The sequence below is a fragment of the Sycon ciliatum genome, chromosome 1, assembly GCF_964019385.1.
Source record: "Sycon ciliatum chromosome 1, ocSycCili1.1, whole genome shotgun sequence".
NCBI lineage: Eukaryota > Metazoa > Porifera > Calcarea > Leucosolenida > Sycettidae > Sycon > Sycon ciliatum.
Window position 1 is genome coordinate 52575144 of NC_088643.1, and position 19235 is coordinate 52594378.

At 48.8% G+C, this 19235-nt stretch overlaps 2 protein-coding genes across 3 annotated transcripts in view; one reads left to right on the plus strand and one right to left on the minus strand.

The window, feature by feature from the left end:
- The window catches only part of LOC135830998 (lon protease homolog 2, peroxisomal-like), a 30357-nt gene extending 17867 nt beyond the window's left edge, over positions 1-12490 (plus strand). The window contains exons 24-30 of the mRNA XM_065343235.1: positions 3659-3751; positions 3965-4026; positions 4471-4634; positions 5506-5572; positions 7855-7935; positions 11543-11572; positions 11881-12490. Coding sequence (XP_065199307.1) covers positions 3659-3751; positions 3965-4026; positions 4471-4634; positions 5506-5572; positions 7855-7935; positions 11543-11572; positions 11881-11970 — 587 coding nt within the window. The 3' untranslated portion in view covers positions 11971-12490. The remainder of the gene's footprint in view (positions 1-3658; positions 3752-3964; positions 4027-4470; positions 4635-5505; positions 5573-7854; positions 7936-11542; positions 11573-11880) is intronic.
- Positions 12491-12724: 234 nt separating this feature from the next.
- Positions 12725-18801, minus strand: LOC135830999 (uncharacterized). 2 transcript variants are annotated; one of them, XM_065343238.1, is made up of 6 exons: positions 18150-18277; positions 16884-17089; positions 15531-15680; positions 14645-14847; positions 14065-14240; positions 12725-13726 (listed from the first exon to the last, which is right to left on the minus strand). In XM_065343238.1, the coding sequence occupies exons 2-6, from the start codon at positions 16958-16960 to the stop codon at positions 13616-13618; spliced, it is 717 nt and encodes a 238-aa protein (XP_065199310.1). In that variant the 5' UTR covers positions 16961-17089; positions 18150-18277; the 3' UTR covers positions 12725-13615. The 2 variants fall into 2 exon arrangements, with proteins under 2 accessions (XP_065199310.1, XP_065199309.1); XM_065343237.1 differs by lacking the exon at positions 16884-17089 and having other exon boundaries at positions 18150-18801.
- Between the last annotated feature and the right edge of the window lie 434 nt (positions 18802-19235).

The following is a 19235-nucleotide window of genomic DNA, read 5'->3' on the forward strand; positions in this document are numbered from 1 at the left end:
GTGTGTTGAAGCATAGGACCTCCCACTGTATGCTATTCTGAGAGGTTGTCTGACCGTGCCTGTACTGGGGGATGGGGGGGGGGGGGTGTATTCGGATAAAGGCAAGAAATCTCCTTTCCGTATGTGCTACTTGCTGTTCCCCTCTCCTTTCCATGCTGCAAAGTACTCAAGTAGATGAACGTGTAGCATACTGTCGAACCACCACCCTTAGTGGACATCTCCATGCCCAGGACACCTCACTGTACAGGAAAGATAATAATTATGTCTTGTCCCCAGGGTGTGGGTGTCTGCAGAAGATAGGTTCTACTGCACCGTACTTTCCATACTTACTGGATTAAAAACGAAATATCTGGTGGAACAAAAGTGGTTAAATGTCTCTACTCACGAGTTTCATGCTGAAAAGCAATCTACTTACTGGGTTATACATGTAATGTGCACCTGAGTGTAATTTACACTTCCGTTTTCTTCCACCAAGATAAGGCTGACTAAAAATAAAGACAAAAGTACTTTTGATACTGTACACTTCATAGCTGGAGTATAATGTGTGCCAGGGGGCGTGAGCCCAAAATACATGCAGTCAAACTGCACGCTGTACAGGGCATGAATTAACGGTCGGACATCGGACATTTTCCGACCGTTTTCGGTCGTTGTCCTGGCGAAATATCCGTGCAACGGAAAAAGTGTCCGATCGATCCGATACGGAAAAATACTCCGTGGGCATTTCAATGCACGTTGGTGCAGTCAAGCTCGTCTCAGATCTGGAACTGGACTCGCGTTTGGAGCGCGTTGTGGTGGACAATAAGTAGTGCTCTGGGCGAGTTTGGGCTCATTGTATTTCTTTCATCAAGAGCTTTCCCACGAGCCCAAGATCTTCAAAAGCGGTAAAGTAGAACCAAAGTTATGTTGGAAATTGAGTGGGCATTTTCACGGAAGTAACTCAGTGCTATCCTTCATCGTTGAGTGAGAAATTTGAAAAAGTCGCCTTTCAAAGACATGTGTGGCAAAATGGGATGTCCGGGCATGTCCGACCAATTGAAGAAGTGTCAGGACATATCAGAACGACCATGATTTCTTATCGCATGGCCTGTTGTATACTTTAGTAGTAACTTTACGCTGTACTGCGGTGGGTGTGGTGCGGAAAGCAATGCTGCAGGAGTCACATCCTGCGTATACTTTTGTACGATGTAGTGTAGTCCTGTCTGCATTCTTCTGTTCATTTACTTGCCGGTGTAGCAAGCATGGAGCTTTGGGCAGCCGACCCTAAGTTTTGAATTTCCATGAACTAGCCGTAGCCCTAACTCTACTTGGCTTACGCTATCTAAGTACTGGATGCATGCAAAGTTTCATTTGGAATTAAGGCTGCGTTTTACACGACAACGATTTGCGTTTATACGACAACGAAGTACAACCGAAACGGAACGAAATCGTTGTGTTTACTACTATCGTTTACACCCGAACCGATACCTAAACGGAACGAAATGGAGACACACTTTAAAGTGTTTTGAAACGTTTTCGTTCTCGTGTAAACGGTAAAAATAGTGAAAACGATTGGAAACGGAGCGCGGTCATGGAAACCATTCCGTGCGGGACTGTATTTCGCGGGAAATATTAAATATTCAAACAAAGTGCACAAACACTGAAACAGCGCTGCAGCGTTCATGAGCTACAGGTAGCGCGCTAAGCTATCCCGGAATGAGCTTGTCAGGACGAAGGGATTGCTTGAGAGGTTGCTTGTAGTTGGACAGTAGCGTTGTTGTCGCTGGTGAAGTAGATCAGGATGCTGCTGCTCATGTCAAACAGTGGGTGTGTGTGTGTGTGTGTGTGTGTGTGTGTGTGTGTGTGTGTGTGTGTGTGTGTGTGTGTGTGTGTGTCTCTCTCTCTCTCTCTCTCTCTCTCTCTCTCTCTCTCTCTCTTCACATCATCTTGACACCGCAAAAGAACGCTTAACAGCGAAAAAGATAAAAACAGAAAAACAGGATGGAGACGTAAAGCAGAGAAATCGGAAACCACCAGAAACTTTAACATACTAATCATTCATCTGAGATGAGTCATAGCTGGGCCACTCACCGGCAGACTGCCTTCGCGGAGACCGAACATCATAAGCACTTGGTGATGCAGGCACAGGAGATGAACTTTGTTGTGTGGACTGGAAACTGGGCGAAGGCGCTCTGCTAAACACGCTGGCAGGGTCATGGAAACCCTGTGTTCCAGTCTGGTAATGACCTGTGACATGACAAGACATGGGCACATGATGGCTTGGTGGAGGCAGCAGGGACGTGTCAGGAATCAGGAGCCGCCCAAGAAGGTTGAACCCCTGCGAGATTGTAGACGTCAGGGTCTGCATATTTGCAGACATTGCAGACAGACTGTCAGAAAGAGCCTTCTGGCTCTGCTCCGATTGCTCCAGGCACTTCTTCTTCAGAGCTATATCCTCCTTTGCCACGGCCAATAGCTGACTATCAACAGGCAACTTTCTCTTCAGCCGTTCCTGCTTGTGATTGCTGAGGTGATCAGGAAGAAGATTCCGGCGGCTGTTGATTGTTGTCGGTGTCAGAATCGGTGTTGGAATCTCCTCCTCGACGTCTGTGGAGACCGAGACCGGGAGGTGGCGTTGGAACATCAGCGTCAGGTGTCGACGAGCCGTCCGGATCACCGGCAACACTGCGGACGTCGGTGACCGCGCTTTCTTCTGGTGCGCGGACAGATGACAAACTCTCTCCAGATGATGACGATGGCTCGTCACATAAATCCACAGACTCCATGCCACATGGAATCTGGTCGGATGCAGGGGATCCGCCCCACAGCTTTTCGCAAAGCTCAAAATAGATCATCACCACTCTACCGTGGCCACTCCTTTGCCCCGAATCCACAGCTTGTCTGTATTTGTGCCGGATAGACTTGAGCTTACTCGAAAGACTTCCTAGCTTCAGCTCATCGCGACAATGTGGGAAGTCTCATCCACCATTCATATTCTCAATCTCCTCTTTGGAAGCAGGGAGTCTCTCCTTGTGCAGCTCAAGAATATCCTGATACTTGTTTCTTATCGACTCCCAGTCGACGCACTTCGCTGCCTGCTGGGTTTTGTACTCCAACGAAACAGCTAGCATGAGGTGAACTTCATCGTTTGGCCACTGGAATACATCCGTGGATTCGCCTTTACTTGCACGGGGCATATTGCTGGGAGCATGGAGACTGGAAAAAGAATACTCAACTGCACCTAGTACCTCTCGCAAACAACAACCAATAGCATTACCCCTTTCCTTTCGATTTTCACCTTCTGCATTCCCGCCATGGCGCCGGCCAGCAAGCATCAACTCCAACTGTACATAGTTCCGTGTGCTGCTACGTCCCGCCCTTGCGCCCGCCAGCATGCGCGAGTGGTTTTCGAATTTCACGTGAAGTTTGGAGGATGGCACTTAGTGCCTGCACTGCGAACTTCGATTCCTTGACCCTTCTGAACGTTCGGGGTGACAGACCTCGACCAAAAACGAAATAACCTGCTGGTGGAGTGATCTAACGAAAGATTTCGTAAACGAAAATGTGTACTTACACAGTAGTCACGTACTTCTGAAGTATATCAATTTACATGTACATGAAGCTGTACACTTATGAAATATTTTCTTTTTGCTGCTGTTCTTGTTGCTGTTGCGCTATTCAGGTTTAGCCTGGACTGCTCACGGTGGTGTGCTGCTCTTTGTAGAGGCAGTAAGCATGCCTGGTCAAGGAAAGATCTCCGTCACTGGCAACCTAGGTGAGAGAGCTGGAAATGTTCACTGGCATCAGCAGACCCCGTGCGGCTGTCACTGCACATGCTCTGCAGTTCAACCATCACTCTACACACACGTGTTTCTTCTCTAATGCTGAAGTGACACTAGATAGTCTTCGAAGCTGCTCCCGTTTGGTTTTTGCCACTGCATTGTGCCTGTCTAGTTGCTCCTTTCTTCGTGCATCTCCCTAATTGCAGGTGATGTCATGAAGGAGTCAGCCAGGATTGCCATGAGCTGGATTAGAGCACACGCAGAACTTGTAAGTACCCCGCCCACCCACACACCATGATTGTGTTCTGCTTGCAATGTTGTTGGCTGGTGACTTTCTTGTGCAACTCAGGGCAGTGTGCTCCTCTGTGTATGTGCGCGCGCGTGTGTGTGTGTTTGTGTGTGTGCGTGTGTGTGTGTGTGTGTGTGTGTGCGTGTGTGCATGTGTGTATATGCGCATGTGTGTGTGTGTGTGTGTGTGTGTGTGTGTGTGTGTGTGTGTGTGTGTGTGTGTGTGTGTGTACATGGTGTGTGTGCGTGTGTGTGTGTGTGTGTGTGTGTGCGTATGTACGTGTGTGTGTCTTTGTATGTGTGTGTGCGCGCGTGTGTGCACGTGTGCACGCGCACGCGCGCTCGGTGAACATTCATTCCACCAACACTGGTGAGAATGCAGTTTGCTATTCCCAATCTTGCTTGTCTGCTTGTCTGCTTGCAGTATCAGCTCAATGGGGATGTGACAGCAGGGACAAATGGCAGTATTGCTAGGAAAGACTTGATGCAGGATCGGGACATTCACATTCACTTCCCGGCCGGTGCTGTTGGCAAGGACGGCCCGTCAGCCGGCATCACAATACTGGTGGTGCTGATATCACTGCTCAGGTTAGGGTCTATGCAGTATGTTTGTGTAACGTTGTCGAATGTAGTGGACTTGACAGGTACGTTCAATTCATGCTCTGTATAGTGTTGATTGTCTCGTTACAGCCAGACTGCTGGTATTTTTTCAGCACATTTTATACATTGTACATGGTGCTGTGCTGTGCAAAATCCGACCCACGAGTCGAAAAGTAGCGCCGCATTTCCATTTCAATTGCACCGTGCACATTCCGAAAATCGATCCGGGGCAGCATGAGCCTTGGCACTGCTATCGGCATGTGGGTCGGATTTCTTTGGTCACGACTGTACAATCATGTATAGGGGTGAAAGTTGGCACTGAGATCCCGAGTTCGAGTACTCTGATTTTCTCCGATCGAATATTCGAGTATTCGAGTATTCTTCATCTCCTAAAAATTGCACACCAAGGGCCTTAAAATCACATGATACAACCCTGATTGAACCGAGTGGCAGTCATTTTTCTCGGGTATAGTGGTTGGTGGGTCATTTGGGCTCTCTCTACTCGTGAACAAATGTTCACAACACAGTCTGCACGTCAATATCTGCCGACTGCTGCTCTGAAACTGCAGATTTCTGTGGTAAATGCATGTACCATGTATGAACGAGTACTCTGATTTATTCCGAGTACGATTATTTTTGAAAAAACCGAGCGAGTACTCGAGTATTCGGTATAATTGTTTCACCCCTAATCATGTATCAGGGCAGAATCATGTATCATGGCAATGCATGCATCATGTCGTCAGTGGAGAGAACGCTGAGTTATCAGACACGGCGGACTGGATGTTAGTGCTATGATAGTGGCTGCTTGTGGATGTTTTTCATCTTCTTTTTCTCTGCGTCCTCTGCCTTCATCTAACAGTGGCCGTTGTGTACGCTCAGACACGGCTATGACGGGTGAAGTGTCCCTGCGGGGTCGAGTTCTGCCGGTGAGATCTTTTTAAAAGTTATCTGTGAACCTATTCGTATTTGCACCTGTTCGTATTTATGCTATTCTATCGGTGCTCCTTATGTCGTGTATCCTTGAACGGCTGGGAGTGACATGGGCCCACACACCTGTGCCTATAGTGAAATCAAGGCACAGGAGATAAGAGGTAGTTTCCACCGTTACTTCAAGTTTGACGCGCTTGGGCTTGGTGATCACCAGACACTGTTGACTGTGTCCATGTATGTATTGTTGCTCACTGAAATCCGATCAAGCTAGTCAGTGCCACCACGCCGGCGGGTGCTGTCCAGCCCTAGAGTCTAGACCCCTGCCAACACTGGGATGGTGTACTGGTGCAGGCTGCAAACTTGTGTGACACGATCGGATTTCATTGAGCAGCACACACACATGTGCATGGCTCCCGCACTCTGTTGCATTTTAAAGTAGTCTACTGGAGCTGCCTAGCCTGACCCTTTGTTATGCCTAGCCTGACCCTTTGTTATGCCTAGCCTGACCCTTTGTTATGCCTAGCCTGACCCTTTGTTATGCCTAGCCTGACCCTTTGTTATGCCTAGCCTGACCCTTTGTTATGCCTAGCCTGACCCTTTGTTATGCCTAGCCTGACCCTTTGTTATGCCTAGCCTGACCCTTTGTTATGCCTAGCCTGACCCTTTGTTATGCCTAGCCTGACCCTTTGTTATGCCTAGCCTGACCCTTTGTTATGCCTAGCCTGACCCTTTGTTATGCCTAGCCTGACCCTTTGTTATGCCTAGCCTGACCCTTTGTTATGCCTAGCCTGACCCTTTGTTATGCCTAGCCTGACCCTTTGTTATGCCTAGCCTGACCCTTTGTTATGCCTAGCCTGACCCTTTGTTATGCCTAGCCTGACCCTTTGTTATGCCTAGCCTGACCCTTGGTTATGCCTAGCCTGACCCTTTGTTATGCCTAGCCTGACCCTTTGTTATGCCTAGCCTGACCCTTTGTTATGCCTAGCCTGACCCTTTGTTATGCCTAGCCTGACCCTTTGTTATGCCTAGCCTGACCCTTTGTTATGCCTAGCCTGACCCTTTGTTATGCCTAGCCTGACCCTTTGTTATGCCTAGCCTGACCCTTTGTTATGCCTAGCCTGACCCTTTGTTATGCCTAGCCTGACCCTTTGTTATGCCTAGCCTGACCCTTTGTTATGCCTAGCCTGACCCTTTGTTATGCCTAGCCTGACCCTTTGTTATGCCTAGCCTGACCCTTTGTTATGCCTAGCCTGACCCTTTGTTATGCCTAGCCTGACCCTTTGTTATGCCTAGCCTGACCCTTTGTTATGCCTAGCCTGACCCTTTGTTATGCCTAGCCTGACCCTTTGTTATGCCTAGCCTGACCCTTTGTTATGCCTAGCCTGACCCTTTGTTATGCCTAGCCTGACCCTTTGTTATGCCTAGCCTGACCCTTTGTTATGCCTAGCCTGACCCTTTGTTATGCCTAGCCTGACCCTTTGTTATGCCTAGCCTGACCCTTTGTTATGCCTAGCCTGACCCTTTGTTATGCCTAGCCTGACCCTTTGTTATGCCTAGCCTGACCCTTTGTTATGCCTAGCCTGACCCTTTGTTGTGCCTAGCCTGACCCTTTGTTATGCCTAGCCTGACCCTTTGTTATGCCTAGCCTGACCCTTTGTTATGCCTAGCCTGACCCTTTGTTATGCCTAGCCTGACCCTTTGTTATGCCTAGCCTGACCCTTTGTTATGCCTAGCCTGACCCTTTGTTATGCCTAGCCTGACCCTTTGTTATGCCTAGCCTGACCCTTTGTTATGCCTAGCCTGACCCTTTGTTATGCCTAGCCTGACCCTTTGTTATGCCTAGCCTGACCCTTTGTTATGCCTAGCCCGACCCTTTGTTATGCCTAGCCCGACCCTTTGTTATGCCTAGCCTGACCCTTTGTTATGCCTAGCCTGACCCTTTGTTATGCCTAGCCTGACCCTTTGTTATGCCTAGCCTGACCCTTTGTTATGCCTAGCCTGACCCTTTGTTATGCCTAGCCTGACCCTTTGTTATGCCTAGCCTGACCCTTTGTTATGTTTGTGCTGTATGATTGCAAGAACAGGACCGGCAGAAGCAGTTTTTGATTGTTCCGACCATACCCTGGTCTTTCATACTTTGTTTAAGATATGTCGGGGACACATGACCCCACATGACTCTGCATCCTGATGTCGAGTACTAGCTGCTGCTGCTGCTGCTGCTGCTGCTGCTGCTGCTGCTGCTGCTGTCCTGGGTGTGTTACCCTGCATGTGTTTACAGGTTGGTGGAATCAAGGAGAAAGTCTTGGCGGCGCACACAGCCGGTGTTCGCCGTGTCATCCTGCCGGGACTTAATCAAAAGGTGTGTGTGTGCGTGTGCGTGTGTGTGTGTGTGCGTGTGTGTGTGTGTGCACGCACGCGTGTGTGTATGTGTGTGGTGGGGTGTGGGGGCATCAGAAACGAACAGGCGCTCAACCCCCTCCCCTCTAAACGACTAGTTTTCGTTTCTAAATAAATATTTATATTTACGGATGGCACCTAAGTTACTTAGGCTGCGTTTATACGACAACGCTGGGGGCGAAAACGCAACCGAATCCTTTCGGATGCATGGTTCGTTTACACGGTTCGGAGAGCAAAACGGAAACGTTGTACACCAAAACGGAAGAAAACCAAAACGCTGGCCAAGGTGGAAGAATTTGAAAACGGAAATGTTCTGCCGGGAATGTTTGAATGTGTAAACAGTGGAAACGGAACTGGGCCTCGCAACCTGTATCCTGAGCTTGTATCGTTTTCGCGCGTCCACACGGAGCGTGAAGGATCCGGAAAAGTTCAAGTGAGGAGTGTCGTCGTATGTGTGTGGTCCACAGCGGCCGCGCGGGAACAAAATGTCTTGCTTTGGGGAAAGTGTGCGGGGAAGTGTGGGAAACGGAGTGCAAGCACCAATAGTTACTGAGCGGCCAAAACGCAGCGGTTACTGCTTGAACGTTAAGAACGGAGTTACTGACCGGAGCGGACAAAATGCAGCAGCTACTGATGGAACATGACACGCCACTGATTCTTGTCAGTGGCAGTGGCGCAGACCTCTTCCAAGTCCCCCACACTCTTCAACGGGATGTTCCTTTCTTGGGGGTCCTTGATGACCGTGGTGGCGAGTGTTGTGTTGTGTGAAGCAGGGTCTGCAGTATACTAAAACCTGAACTGATCGATTCTGTCATTCTCGCCATATTTGAGTTCAGGCTCTCCATCGTCTTGGAATGGTCGTTGTCAACCTGCGCCATTCTGTCAAATAGTTTCTTCTTCATCTGCAGGTCCTCCTGTGCCAGTGCCAAGGTTTGCGACTCAATGCTCGCTTTCCTCTTGAGCCTCTCCTGCTTATGATTCTTCAATTTGTCATCAAGGAGCACCCGTCTCGAAGAAATGACGTCTTCCGTCAGCTCATCTGCGGAATCTAAAGCTGCCGGGGGATTGTCAATATCTTCTTGGATTGCAGCATCAACAGCGACTGGTGTTGGCGACACCATCTGTACATCGTCCGTCTCCACACCTGCTGTTATTTGGGTTGTGGATGGGGAGCCACCCCAGATCTTCTGGCATATTTCGTAGAAGAGCGTCACAACTCTTCCGGAACCGCTTCTGCTCCCCTTGTCGACAGCTTCACGATACTTAAGGCGAATTGCTTTCACCTTCGATGCCAATATATCTCTCGTTATGGCTTTAAATCATTGCGCTGCAGCAGAACACTCTCCCGGGCTCGGAGTCGATTCCATAATGTACTTGTCGAGGATGTCAACATATTTGCGTTTCACGCTGTCCCAATCGACACCATCGGCCGCCTTGCTCGTTTTATAATCGAGGACAGAGGACAGGAGAAGCCGCACTTCATCTTCACCCCAGACAAAATTTTCACAGGGGGACTTCTTGGAGGATTGACCCTTTGTCTTTCGACCGGTTGTCGCTGGGTCTTGTGATGCAACTGCCACTGGGGCACACGGTTGCGATGGGCCTGGGGCACACGGCTCGCTAGCAGCAGAAACTTCTTCTGGCACAACTGGCACTGATACTTGCGACATTCTCAAAACCGGAAAAAAATGCACCTGCAAAGCTCCGCGGACAACTGGACAGTCAGAACACAATTTGGATACTGACTTGGAAATACTTATACTGTACTTGAACAGTACCTTGTGCACTCGACGCACACAAGGCGATGGGTGGTCATGGACGATGCAAACGCAGCAAAACCCAATAGTACATCAGTTCCAATAGTTCATCGCACGCGCGCTCCCTAGCTACTACAACAAAAAATAAAGGCGAAATGTGGTGTAAAAGTTCCCGCGATGGCCATTCGCGCTTGACCTACAGAAGGATTGTGTTTTGTTCGGCCTTGCAGGACGGCGAACCCGCGCAACGCAGGCCTAACATGATGCCCGAGGTAAAGCAATGGGTGGGCCAGGGCGGTCGATACTCATGCCGCCATGGGCAATGCAAAAACGGACATGTTTCAATGATAGTTCATCAGCCGCGCTTCCTAGCAAACAAATGTATTTTTGGTTGTGTGGAAGTAACTCCCTTCACACGCTTGATTGTGACTAGTACGGGTACAGTACGGGTACAGTATACTGTATACAGTATACTGTATACAGTATACACAAGGTAACGGGCGGGCCGACAGGGGCGAAGAAAAGCACAATGCATGTAGTCCAGATCAATAGTTCTTCGCGCGCGCGCGCGCGCGCGTTTCATAGCTACTACCACAATCTTCATCATCATGTTCTTGATTGTGCAAAAATGAAACGCCATGTGCGCGTAGATCTAAGATTTCTCCTGCTCCCGATGTCACGTCAGGTGGCCAAGTTTTGGTAGTGTGACAGTTCCCGTGATGGCCTTCGCGCTTGATTGTGATTGGTGCTCACACGACAACACGGTTCGCATGACGAACTTTCGCAGATCCTTCGCGCCTGTGTAGACGCGCGAAAACGATACAAACTGTGGCCAGCTCGGATCGTGTAAGCGCACCGAAACGGAATGGCGCCTTTGAAGAAATACGGGATTGGAAACGGAAAACTGCCCGTGCGTTGTCGTGTGAACGCGGCCTTAGTACAGTACATCTTTGATTACCCGACCTCCTTTGGGTAGAACCCATCCATTAAGGGTTCGGGTAAGACGACTGGTCGAACCACCACCATACTGATTCTTTTCAGCATCTGCCGAGCATTGTATACTCATATTGCCGAGAAAAGGCACATCCTCGTGCATGAATGGACACCAGGACACAGGATATATTAGAGGCTGTTTGCACCGTTACACATTCAAGTTTTCTCATTGAATGGACCGCAAAGACGCATTCGAAAGCAACCTGCACCTGTGTACACTGCACATCGTAAGTTTGTGCATAAAAAACTAGGGGTGAAAGTTGGCATTGGGATCCTGAGTTCGAGTACTCTTGTTTTCCCCGGTCGATTTTTCGAGTATTCTTCATCTCTTGACAATTGCACACCAAGGGTGTATTGATTGGTGGGTCATTTAGACTCTTTCTACTCGTGTACGATCATGTACAAATGTTCACTACAGAGTCTGCACGTCCATATCTACTGACTGCTGCTCTGAAACTGTAGATTTCTATGGTAAATGCATGTACACTGTGGGAACGAGTACTCTGATTTATTCCGAGCGCGATTATTTTTGAGAGAGAAAAAACGAGCGACTGCTCTCGAGTATTTGGTATACATATGTACTTGTTTCACCCCTATACAAACACACACACACACACACCACAAAGTACACACATTTGTACACCACCTACACAACCCACAGCCACTGCGGATAATTGAGCGTGTGGATAAGTTCAGCTAATCGGTGTTCTGCTGTACCTGGCGTCATACTCATGTTGGCTTTGTTGCATGGCCGGATAGAAAATACATGCAAGTTTCTCTTTCTTGATTTCTCTCTGTGCCAATGTGTGTGCTGACTAGGACGTCAAAGAGATCTCAGATGACATCAAGGTAAGGTAGTAACGTCTCCCTAGTGATATTGATCACCTGCAAATGTACTCGTACCGGTATTAAGATTTTTTCTTTTGTTTGTGCCTTGTTCTTTGACCTGTCTCGGTGGTCTGCTTTGGTCACATTGACAGCAGGTCTGAGTGGCTGCCACCGCCGCCATTGCTCATACATACTGTGTTGAGACCTTTGGCTTTTGGTCGAAATGGCTACAACTGCCGCGAGATCCTGGATTACTTGATATAATTGTTGGCGAGTGTCTTCTCAATGTTATGGTATGTTATGTGTCTGTTTGGTGGACTACATTGTAGAACTCTATGCAGCTATTCTTCGTGGACGCCATCGAGGACGCACTTCAGCTCGCGTTTGAAGGTGGCTTCCACGTGTCCAGCCGGCTGTAAATCGGCATGCGCTCTACCGTGCACAGCTGGATGTGAAGATGTTGTGCTTTCTGCTTCACATTACACACACACGCGCACGCACACGCACGCGCGCACACACACGCACACACACGTGCTGAAGGAACGCTTGCTGGCGAGTACTTCTTCGACACATGGAATATCATTTGCTGGCACTACTAATGTCAATAGACTGCTACTACTCATTGTCTTTTGTTCTGTTTTTGATGTTTTGCTGGCTTAGTACAAACTCACCTCTGCTGGTTTAAAAAAATTATGCCGTCCTTACCCTTAGAAATTGGTCTGCACGCTAGTGGATTGTGGTTCTTTTCTTTCTAGACAATAATACCATTGTTGCTGCATGCATGTACTTTCGCTGCTTTGCTCTCATGAATAGATTTTATTTTTATCTGCTGCGGTTGCTGCTTCAATCCCCGCTGCTGCTGCTGCTGATAATAATGCCAGAACTATACTACTAGTCTAAAGCGGCAACATGTGTGTGCCGCCCACTGGCCACTACTTCTACTGGTTGAGATGAGCTGAGCTTTACATAATTGTGACCAGGAAGTAGTGAAATACCGGTATTTTACTACTCCCTGGTTGTGATCATGCCTGCACAAGGCCGATGCAGGGCTTCAAGCAAAGCAGCCGCACAATCCTGTCGGCGAATCCCACCGGACGAAGTAGCGCTGTGCCTTGCACGCTGCTGCCAGCACAGCGCCAAGAAAGTGAAACCAATAACTACACACCCAGCACATTAACGGATAACTTATTATTATTGTCGGTTAAGCTCCAAGTGCAGATTTATAGCTGCCGTGTAACACTTGGCTTTCATCTGGTGGAAGGTGTGAATTTGAAAAGAACTCATAAAGGTACCTAAGGTAGTCATGGTAACAGGGATAATGAGAAAATGAGAAAATAGGCTAGAATAGGAAAATCCTAAGGTAAACTTGTCGAGTTGTAGATCTGGATGGCATAATTTGTCTAAGAGTTTGGATAGAGTTGGCAAAGCGGAACGAGCCATGCAAAACTGTAATTAGTACAACATAACAACATAGCACAAGGCGCGAACAGGAGGGCAGTGTCGCTCGGTGGTATGGCAAGCTGGCTCACCTACTTCGTACATTGTATTCCTACAGGCAGCTTTTTTTATGTTACGCTGGCATGCATGCATGCATGCTGCACAATCATGGTATTGGTAAAAACATGTATTAGTTAGTGGGTGGATCGTGGCAACATGACCGTAGTCACAGCCAGTACATTCATCTCACAACAGTGCGTGACTGCGCTGATCACTGATGACATTACCACATATGTAGCGTTACATTATTACTAAAACAGGACATGGAAACAAACCAGTACTAAGCAGGTGGAGTGCCAGAGCGTGAGACGGGAAGTTGAATACAGGAGGAGACTGGGTGGCTAAATGACACAAGGACAAGGAACTGCATGCTGTCCTTGATGAATGTGTGGTGGTGTCATAGTGCAAGGTAGTGGTGGTGGTGATGTTAATGTAGACTCTGATGATGGGTGCCAGGGGTCGCTACTGCACTCAGTGCTGCTGCTGCTGCTGCTGTTGGTGGCACTGCACTAAGCTCTACAGCAGACCCGCATCATTGTAGTGTGCATGGTATGGAAATGCGCATGTCTACATCACGCACGGCGAGTGCAGGTTGTAGCCGAATGCCGAGAGAATGGCATACGCCTGGCACAGGGTTGCCAGCGTGGCCACGATGTGGAGAAGCTGATGACTGTGCCCCTGTATCATCGACACAAACGCGGCAGAGCAAGCAAGAGTGAACTGGACTACGCAGCAGAGCAAGCAAGGATGAACTGAACTAGAACTTCTAAATAGGGCAGTGCGTTGTTTGCCATCACAGTTCAAGTTACGCCAACATTGCCGGTCGGGCCGCCACATTGCCATAATTCACATGCGTGCATTCAAAAGACCCAACTCAGATTACAGGACATGAACAATCGATACATTTTACATCAGAGTTCACCGCATGCTTAATGAGTGGAGACTAGGAACAAACGTAACAACATGACTGCACAATAGAATCCCCACCCTCGCATGTTCACTGTGGAGTTACTTACCACGAGGTCGAACTTGCCCGGCCACAGTCTCTCCGGCAAATGCAGCACGTAGAAGACGAAAGACATGGCATTGCAGGACATCATGCGTAAGAGCCACACACCGCCCATGGCCTTCCAAATCCCATCAGACCCGATGTAGGTGCCGTGATGGACAAGAGAAAATGTTGCGATGCCAGCTAGCAGTGTCGGAAACACAAGCAAACGACCAAAACACAGTTGACTGGCTAGCCAGATGGGGAAAGGGCCGTAAGATGACATTATAACTTCACGTGATACACATGAGCAGGAGCATCCTGAAGCAGCAGCACTTGAAGTAAATCAAGTAAAGTTGCATTTTAATGAGCCGATTGGGGGAAGGGGATAACTGAATAATGTAGCTGGGGAAGAAAGTCACCAAAGACCATCTCCGGACACATCATGCACTCAAGCTACTAAGTTCCCAGTGTCATTTTTCCAAAAGCACAATGGCTAACGTCAGGCAGCACTTGAGTGACCCTCGATGGAATCTCTGGCCATGACAGCGGACCGGTGTGCAATGCCCACTCACCGACTGTCACTGAGCCATGGTACCACTACTTACCGACTGTCAGAGCCATGGTACCGCGAATCCATGCCTTCTCCGGCTCGTACACGTCGGCAAAGTAGAAGACACACATGCAGACAATGGAGGAAATGGCAATGGCCCACATGTAGTGCCAGCGGTACGGCGAGCAGGTCAGTGCCGAGTAGACGATGGGATACATGCCACAGGCAACATGATTGACAGCAGCCACGTGATCCAGTCTGGATGAGGGAATACACACCGCAACAGCAACAACAACGACGGCGACGATAACAACAACAACAACAACAACAACAACAACAACAACAACAACAACAACAACAACAACAACAACAACAACAACAACAACAACAACAACAACAGCAGCAGCAGCAGCAGCAGCAGCAACATCCAATGGTGACTTGGCACGATATAAAGGCCATGGAGCTAACAAGTTAGCCCCGTTAGGGGAACTACTAAAGCTAGTATATGTACACACCACCGCTCCAACTCTGACACCTCAACTGGTGGTGTACAACATTGACAGTCATCAGGGCTGAGAGCAAAGACGGACCACAAATATTGTGAAACAAGTAGCAGTCCAGCACACTGCATTGGCCCACATTCATAGCTAACCTACTCACAGCCAATGACAACAGCACAATGTGCACATGCCATGAATTATGAGCTGCACGCTGCCCCGTATTTGTTGGTCTGTCTACATCCGTCTGTCGGGGATATACGGTACTTGAAAATACCTGGACATGTACACACGCCTGCCGGGTCTACGCAGCATTACCCTACAGTAGCACAGCACTTGCTACTGTATGTCTTATGTAATAAAATAATAAATTTAAAATAATAAATTTAAAACATTTAAAATTACAATTATTGTGCATCACAGATCAGCACTTGCAGTGTGTACCTTCTCAGCTGGTCCGAAACGCCAGGCGAGTGGCAAATGAAGGTGTGGAAAGTAGTGGAGATGCCAAATATGGCAAGGCTCGAATAGGCAAACGTCAGCATCACAACCTTGTCCATGGTCGACAACTCGTCAAACGAGAAACCATAGTCCCTGCAATAGAGCAGTTTCAAGCAGACGGGAACAGCTGCTGTTGGAAGTGTGAGTCGGTTTATGCATTATGCATGCCACACAGACAGTCTGTCCCTACAGTACAACATCACAAGGGGGTTTTCGGGTCCACTTTCACAGCAATAACACACACGTACACACGCACACACACACACACACACACACACACACACACACACTCTCTCTCTCCTTCATACACGCACGTGCACTCGCAAGCACACACACACACACACACACACACACACACACACGCATGCACGCACCCACCCACACCGTGAGCATATCCTCGACTAACGTTAGTAGCTGATATTGTCAGAAGCTAGGGCCAGCAATGTTTCAGCAATCAAAACGTACCCATAATTAATATTAATTATGTAAAATTCAGTGCTGGGGGTAGTCAGGAATTCAAAAGTTAGAGCAAATCAGTCAGTACTGGGAGTACGAGAAGCCTGTAGTCTGTTCAAAAACGACTCGCTGACAATCGGGAATGAAAGATTGAAGTGCGTGGAAGGCTCCTGCGAGCGCACTAGAAAAGCAGCATGCATGCTCCCTGGCTGAATCACTGCGACACAGAAATAATTGCGGCAATTGAAAACAAACGGGGTTCACAGGCGTCAGCGGCGCAGCATGCTGGTAAAATTACCAGATGCCTGCACTGGATCAGGAGAGGATCAAGACAATGAGAAATACCACTCCGAGTGTGCGACTCTGCAGAGAAGACTCACCTAGGCTAGCTATGGGCTACTTCTCTTTGAATAACGGATCATTTCAAACCTTTTTTTGACTGACGTAATCATGGCTGTAAATACCAGCACATCTCCTACGCACTCTATTGGACGCATCTGAGCCTCACCTATGGCCTTGTCGCAATGACTGGGTAAACCGCGAATCATCACTAGCCCCGTCTCACCTCCTGACTTCTGACATTTACTGGGCTTACACATATTTAAACGCATCTTGGAAATGTTAAGTTTGGTACAGCGCACAACGGTTACAGGGAATCAGCTGAATGGGGCGGTTAGCCATGATCAGGACGGCCGGGGCCCGGGAGAGGGGGACGGAGGGGGGGGGGGGTACCAGGTGCACCGAGTCTGGTGACTCGGATGTGGGGCATACAGGATATGGCCAATGCAGGCCTGTCTATACGCAATGCACTGCGCAGGACCAACAGCTTTCTATGCTTACTGCTGCGCCGCCATGGCGGCACAGTTGCCGCAACCCGGCTGCATGCTCACGGCCTCAGTCATAACGGGAGCTAGCATAGAGTGCGGCTTCAGACTGTGACAGTGGTCCCCGGTTAACAGAACTCAGTGGCTTCGGAACAGTGGTCCCCGGTTAACAGGACTCAGTGGCTTCGGAACAGTGGTCCCCGGTTAACAGAACTGCTGGAGCTGCAGCCGGAGAAATGTAGTAGGCAGGTACACGGAACATGGGCAATCTCTGAAATATCATCATTCCCACACTGAGCAGTACAATTATCATGTTCATCAATCATTATCATTAACCAGTTATCACTGAATGCATGTATACCTAACTCAGTCGCATGCCAAGTCTCACAGAACCGTGCCCAACAAGCCAACCGAGGATGTAGAAATCGTGTGCCTCGGCGTCGTGCTCAGCAGCAATGTACAGTGCACTATTCTAATACGGGATTCCCGATAGGGTATAGAGGTTTGCACGGTGTGTGTCCCCCCACCCCCCCCCCCCTCCCGAAATCACACAATCACAATACTCTAGATGTAGAACACGTTGTCATTTCGGTGTAAATGTTGTACAGCCATAGTATTGCCTATACATGTACTAGTATTGTACTTCTTTGTGTAGTGCGGACTTCGGGACTCTATGCACGACTGCAGGGAAACTTGTTCTTGATTTGTTCTTGATTTGTTCTTGATTTTGCATTCACAGCTGGCACAGTTTACACAGAGGCCGTAATTGCCAGTGTCTCAGAACTGACGCTTTTAAGAATAGTCTTTTCAAAACAGCGTGAATTGTCCCTATGAAATTCTGATGCCGGGCATACTGCACTGGCAAGCTGTGATAGAACAGAGTTCGGTTACATGCCAGTCTAAAAACAGTCACTGTCCGTACTTTTTCAGACAAGGGTATTCGCACTATGACGGACCAGCCTGCAACTAGTCCTGCATCTATGATTTTGATTGATGCCACGAAGGATCCCTCGGACACAGATCCCCATTAGCACACATGATACGAGCGCATGCAGCGAGACCGAACGTGGAACAGTAGAAGTCACACATGCCCGTCAAGGGCCAGGGAAGCGCAGTGGGAGAGAAACGTTATGCAAATGCCTCGTTACGAAAACACTTGGTAGTGCACGTGCGAGTGCCTCGACCTCACTAACGATTGTTATGGCCGCTAGTGGTGCTTTTTCGTGTGTTTCCGTTTCCCTCTTTGATTTCGCGGCCAAGTTCAGAGCCAAAAGCGGCTTACCTGGTATTGAAAAAGAATTGGTTGGTAACGAAGTCGTAGAGAAAGTACACTGTGCCCATGAAAGCCAGCAAGTGACTCCAAATGTTCACCGTTTCTGAATTCCACTGGAAAACGCTGGCCAGGCATGCGGACACTGACGCCTGCGGAGGTCGATGGTATGATCGAATCCAGCCCGGCGAGGCATCGATCACTTGAATCCAGCGTGGTAGCTGGTGATGATCCAGGAGGCCGCACGCACAGCTTGGTACGTATTGCTGCTTCTGTTGCTGCTTGCTGCTGTGCGTGCTGCTGCTGCTATCCAGGGTCGCAGCGAATAGCGACGAAGGTGAATCTCCATCGCCAGCCGTGGCTTGTCCACGCTGTGTCAAGCGAGAAGAACCCGCCAAAGCAGCCATGATTTATACCAAACAGAACAAGTCCCCAGCACTCCACTGCACTCACAGTAGCAACTAAACTCGAAGAATTTTCCTCGTTGTGAAGATGAAGAGGTCGGATGGGTGGTGCACTTGGAAAGAAAGAAGTAACGAATCGAGAGCGCTAGTAGACTACTACTTGCCGCGTAGTCCGTATGTCCGTAGATATCTAGCTAGGCGCGTAACGCACGTTTGTTGACATCTACGTAGATCTACGGGTGGAGAAGTCACGTCGTCCGATGATGGAGCGACAGATCGACAGCAGCATGCTAGCACTGAAGAAGGCTGGGATCTCTGGGGACTCGACTGGCAGAGCCGCGGTCATATCAGTGCATGCAGTCCGTATAGCTTGGTTTGCAGCTTGTTGTGCAGAGATCATGGTGATGGCCGGATAGCTATGGATACGTGCACGGGTCAGGGATGAGAGGGCTAGGCCAGGCAGCTAGCAGAGGGCTACCCAAAATAGAACATTGACCTGCAACTCGAAATCGTGTAGTTGCAGCGCTATGCGCTAGCGCTATAGCGCGCAGGCTGATATGAATCATGCACGCTGTTGACCCGTGCGTGACCTTGGTGACTTAACCGCAGTTACAATGACTAAGTGGATCGCTAAGTAAGGATCAGGTATGTCACTATGAAAGACTTTTTTTCTGTACTCTGCAAAGCTTGATAC

Excerpts from the sequence above, each read along its gene's own strand:
- LOC135830999 (XM_065343237.1), bottom strand. The coding sequence starts at position 18,544 with ATGGCTGCTTTGGCGGGTTCTTCTCGCTTGACACAGCGTGGACAAGCC. Across the intron at positions 15,681-18,149 it reads CAATTCTTTTTCAATACCAG|GGACTATGGTTTCTCGTTTG; the intron begins GTAAGCCGCTTT and ends GCTCTATTGCAG. Across the intron at positions 13,727-14,064 it reads CGGGCAAGTTCGACCTCGTG|GGGCACAGTCATCAGCTTCT; the intron begins GTAAGTAACTCC and ends TCGATGATACAG.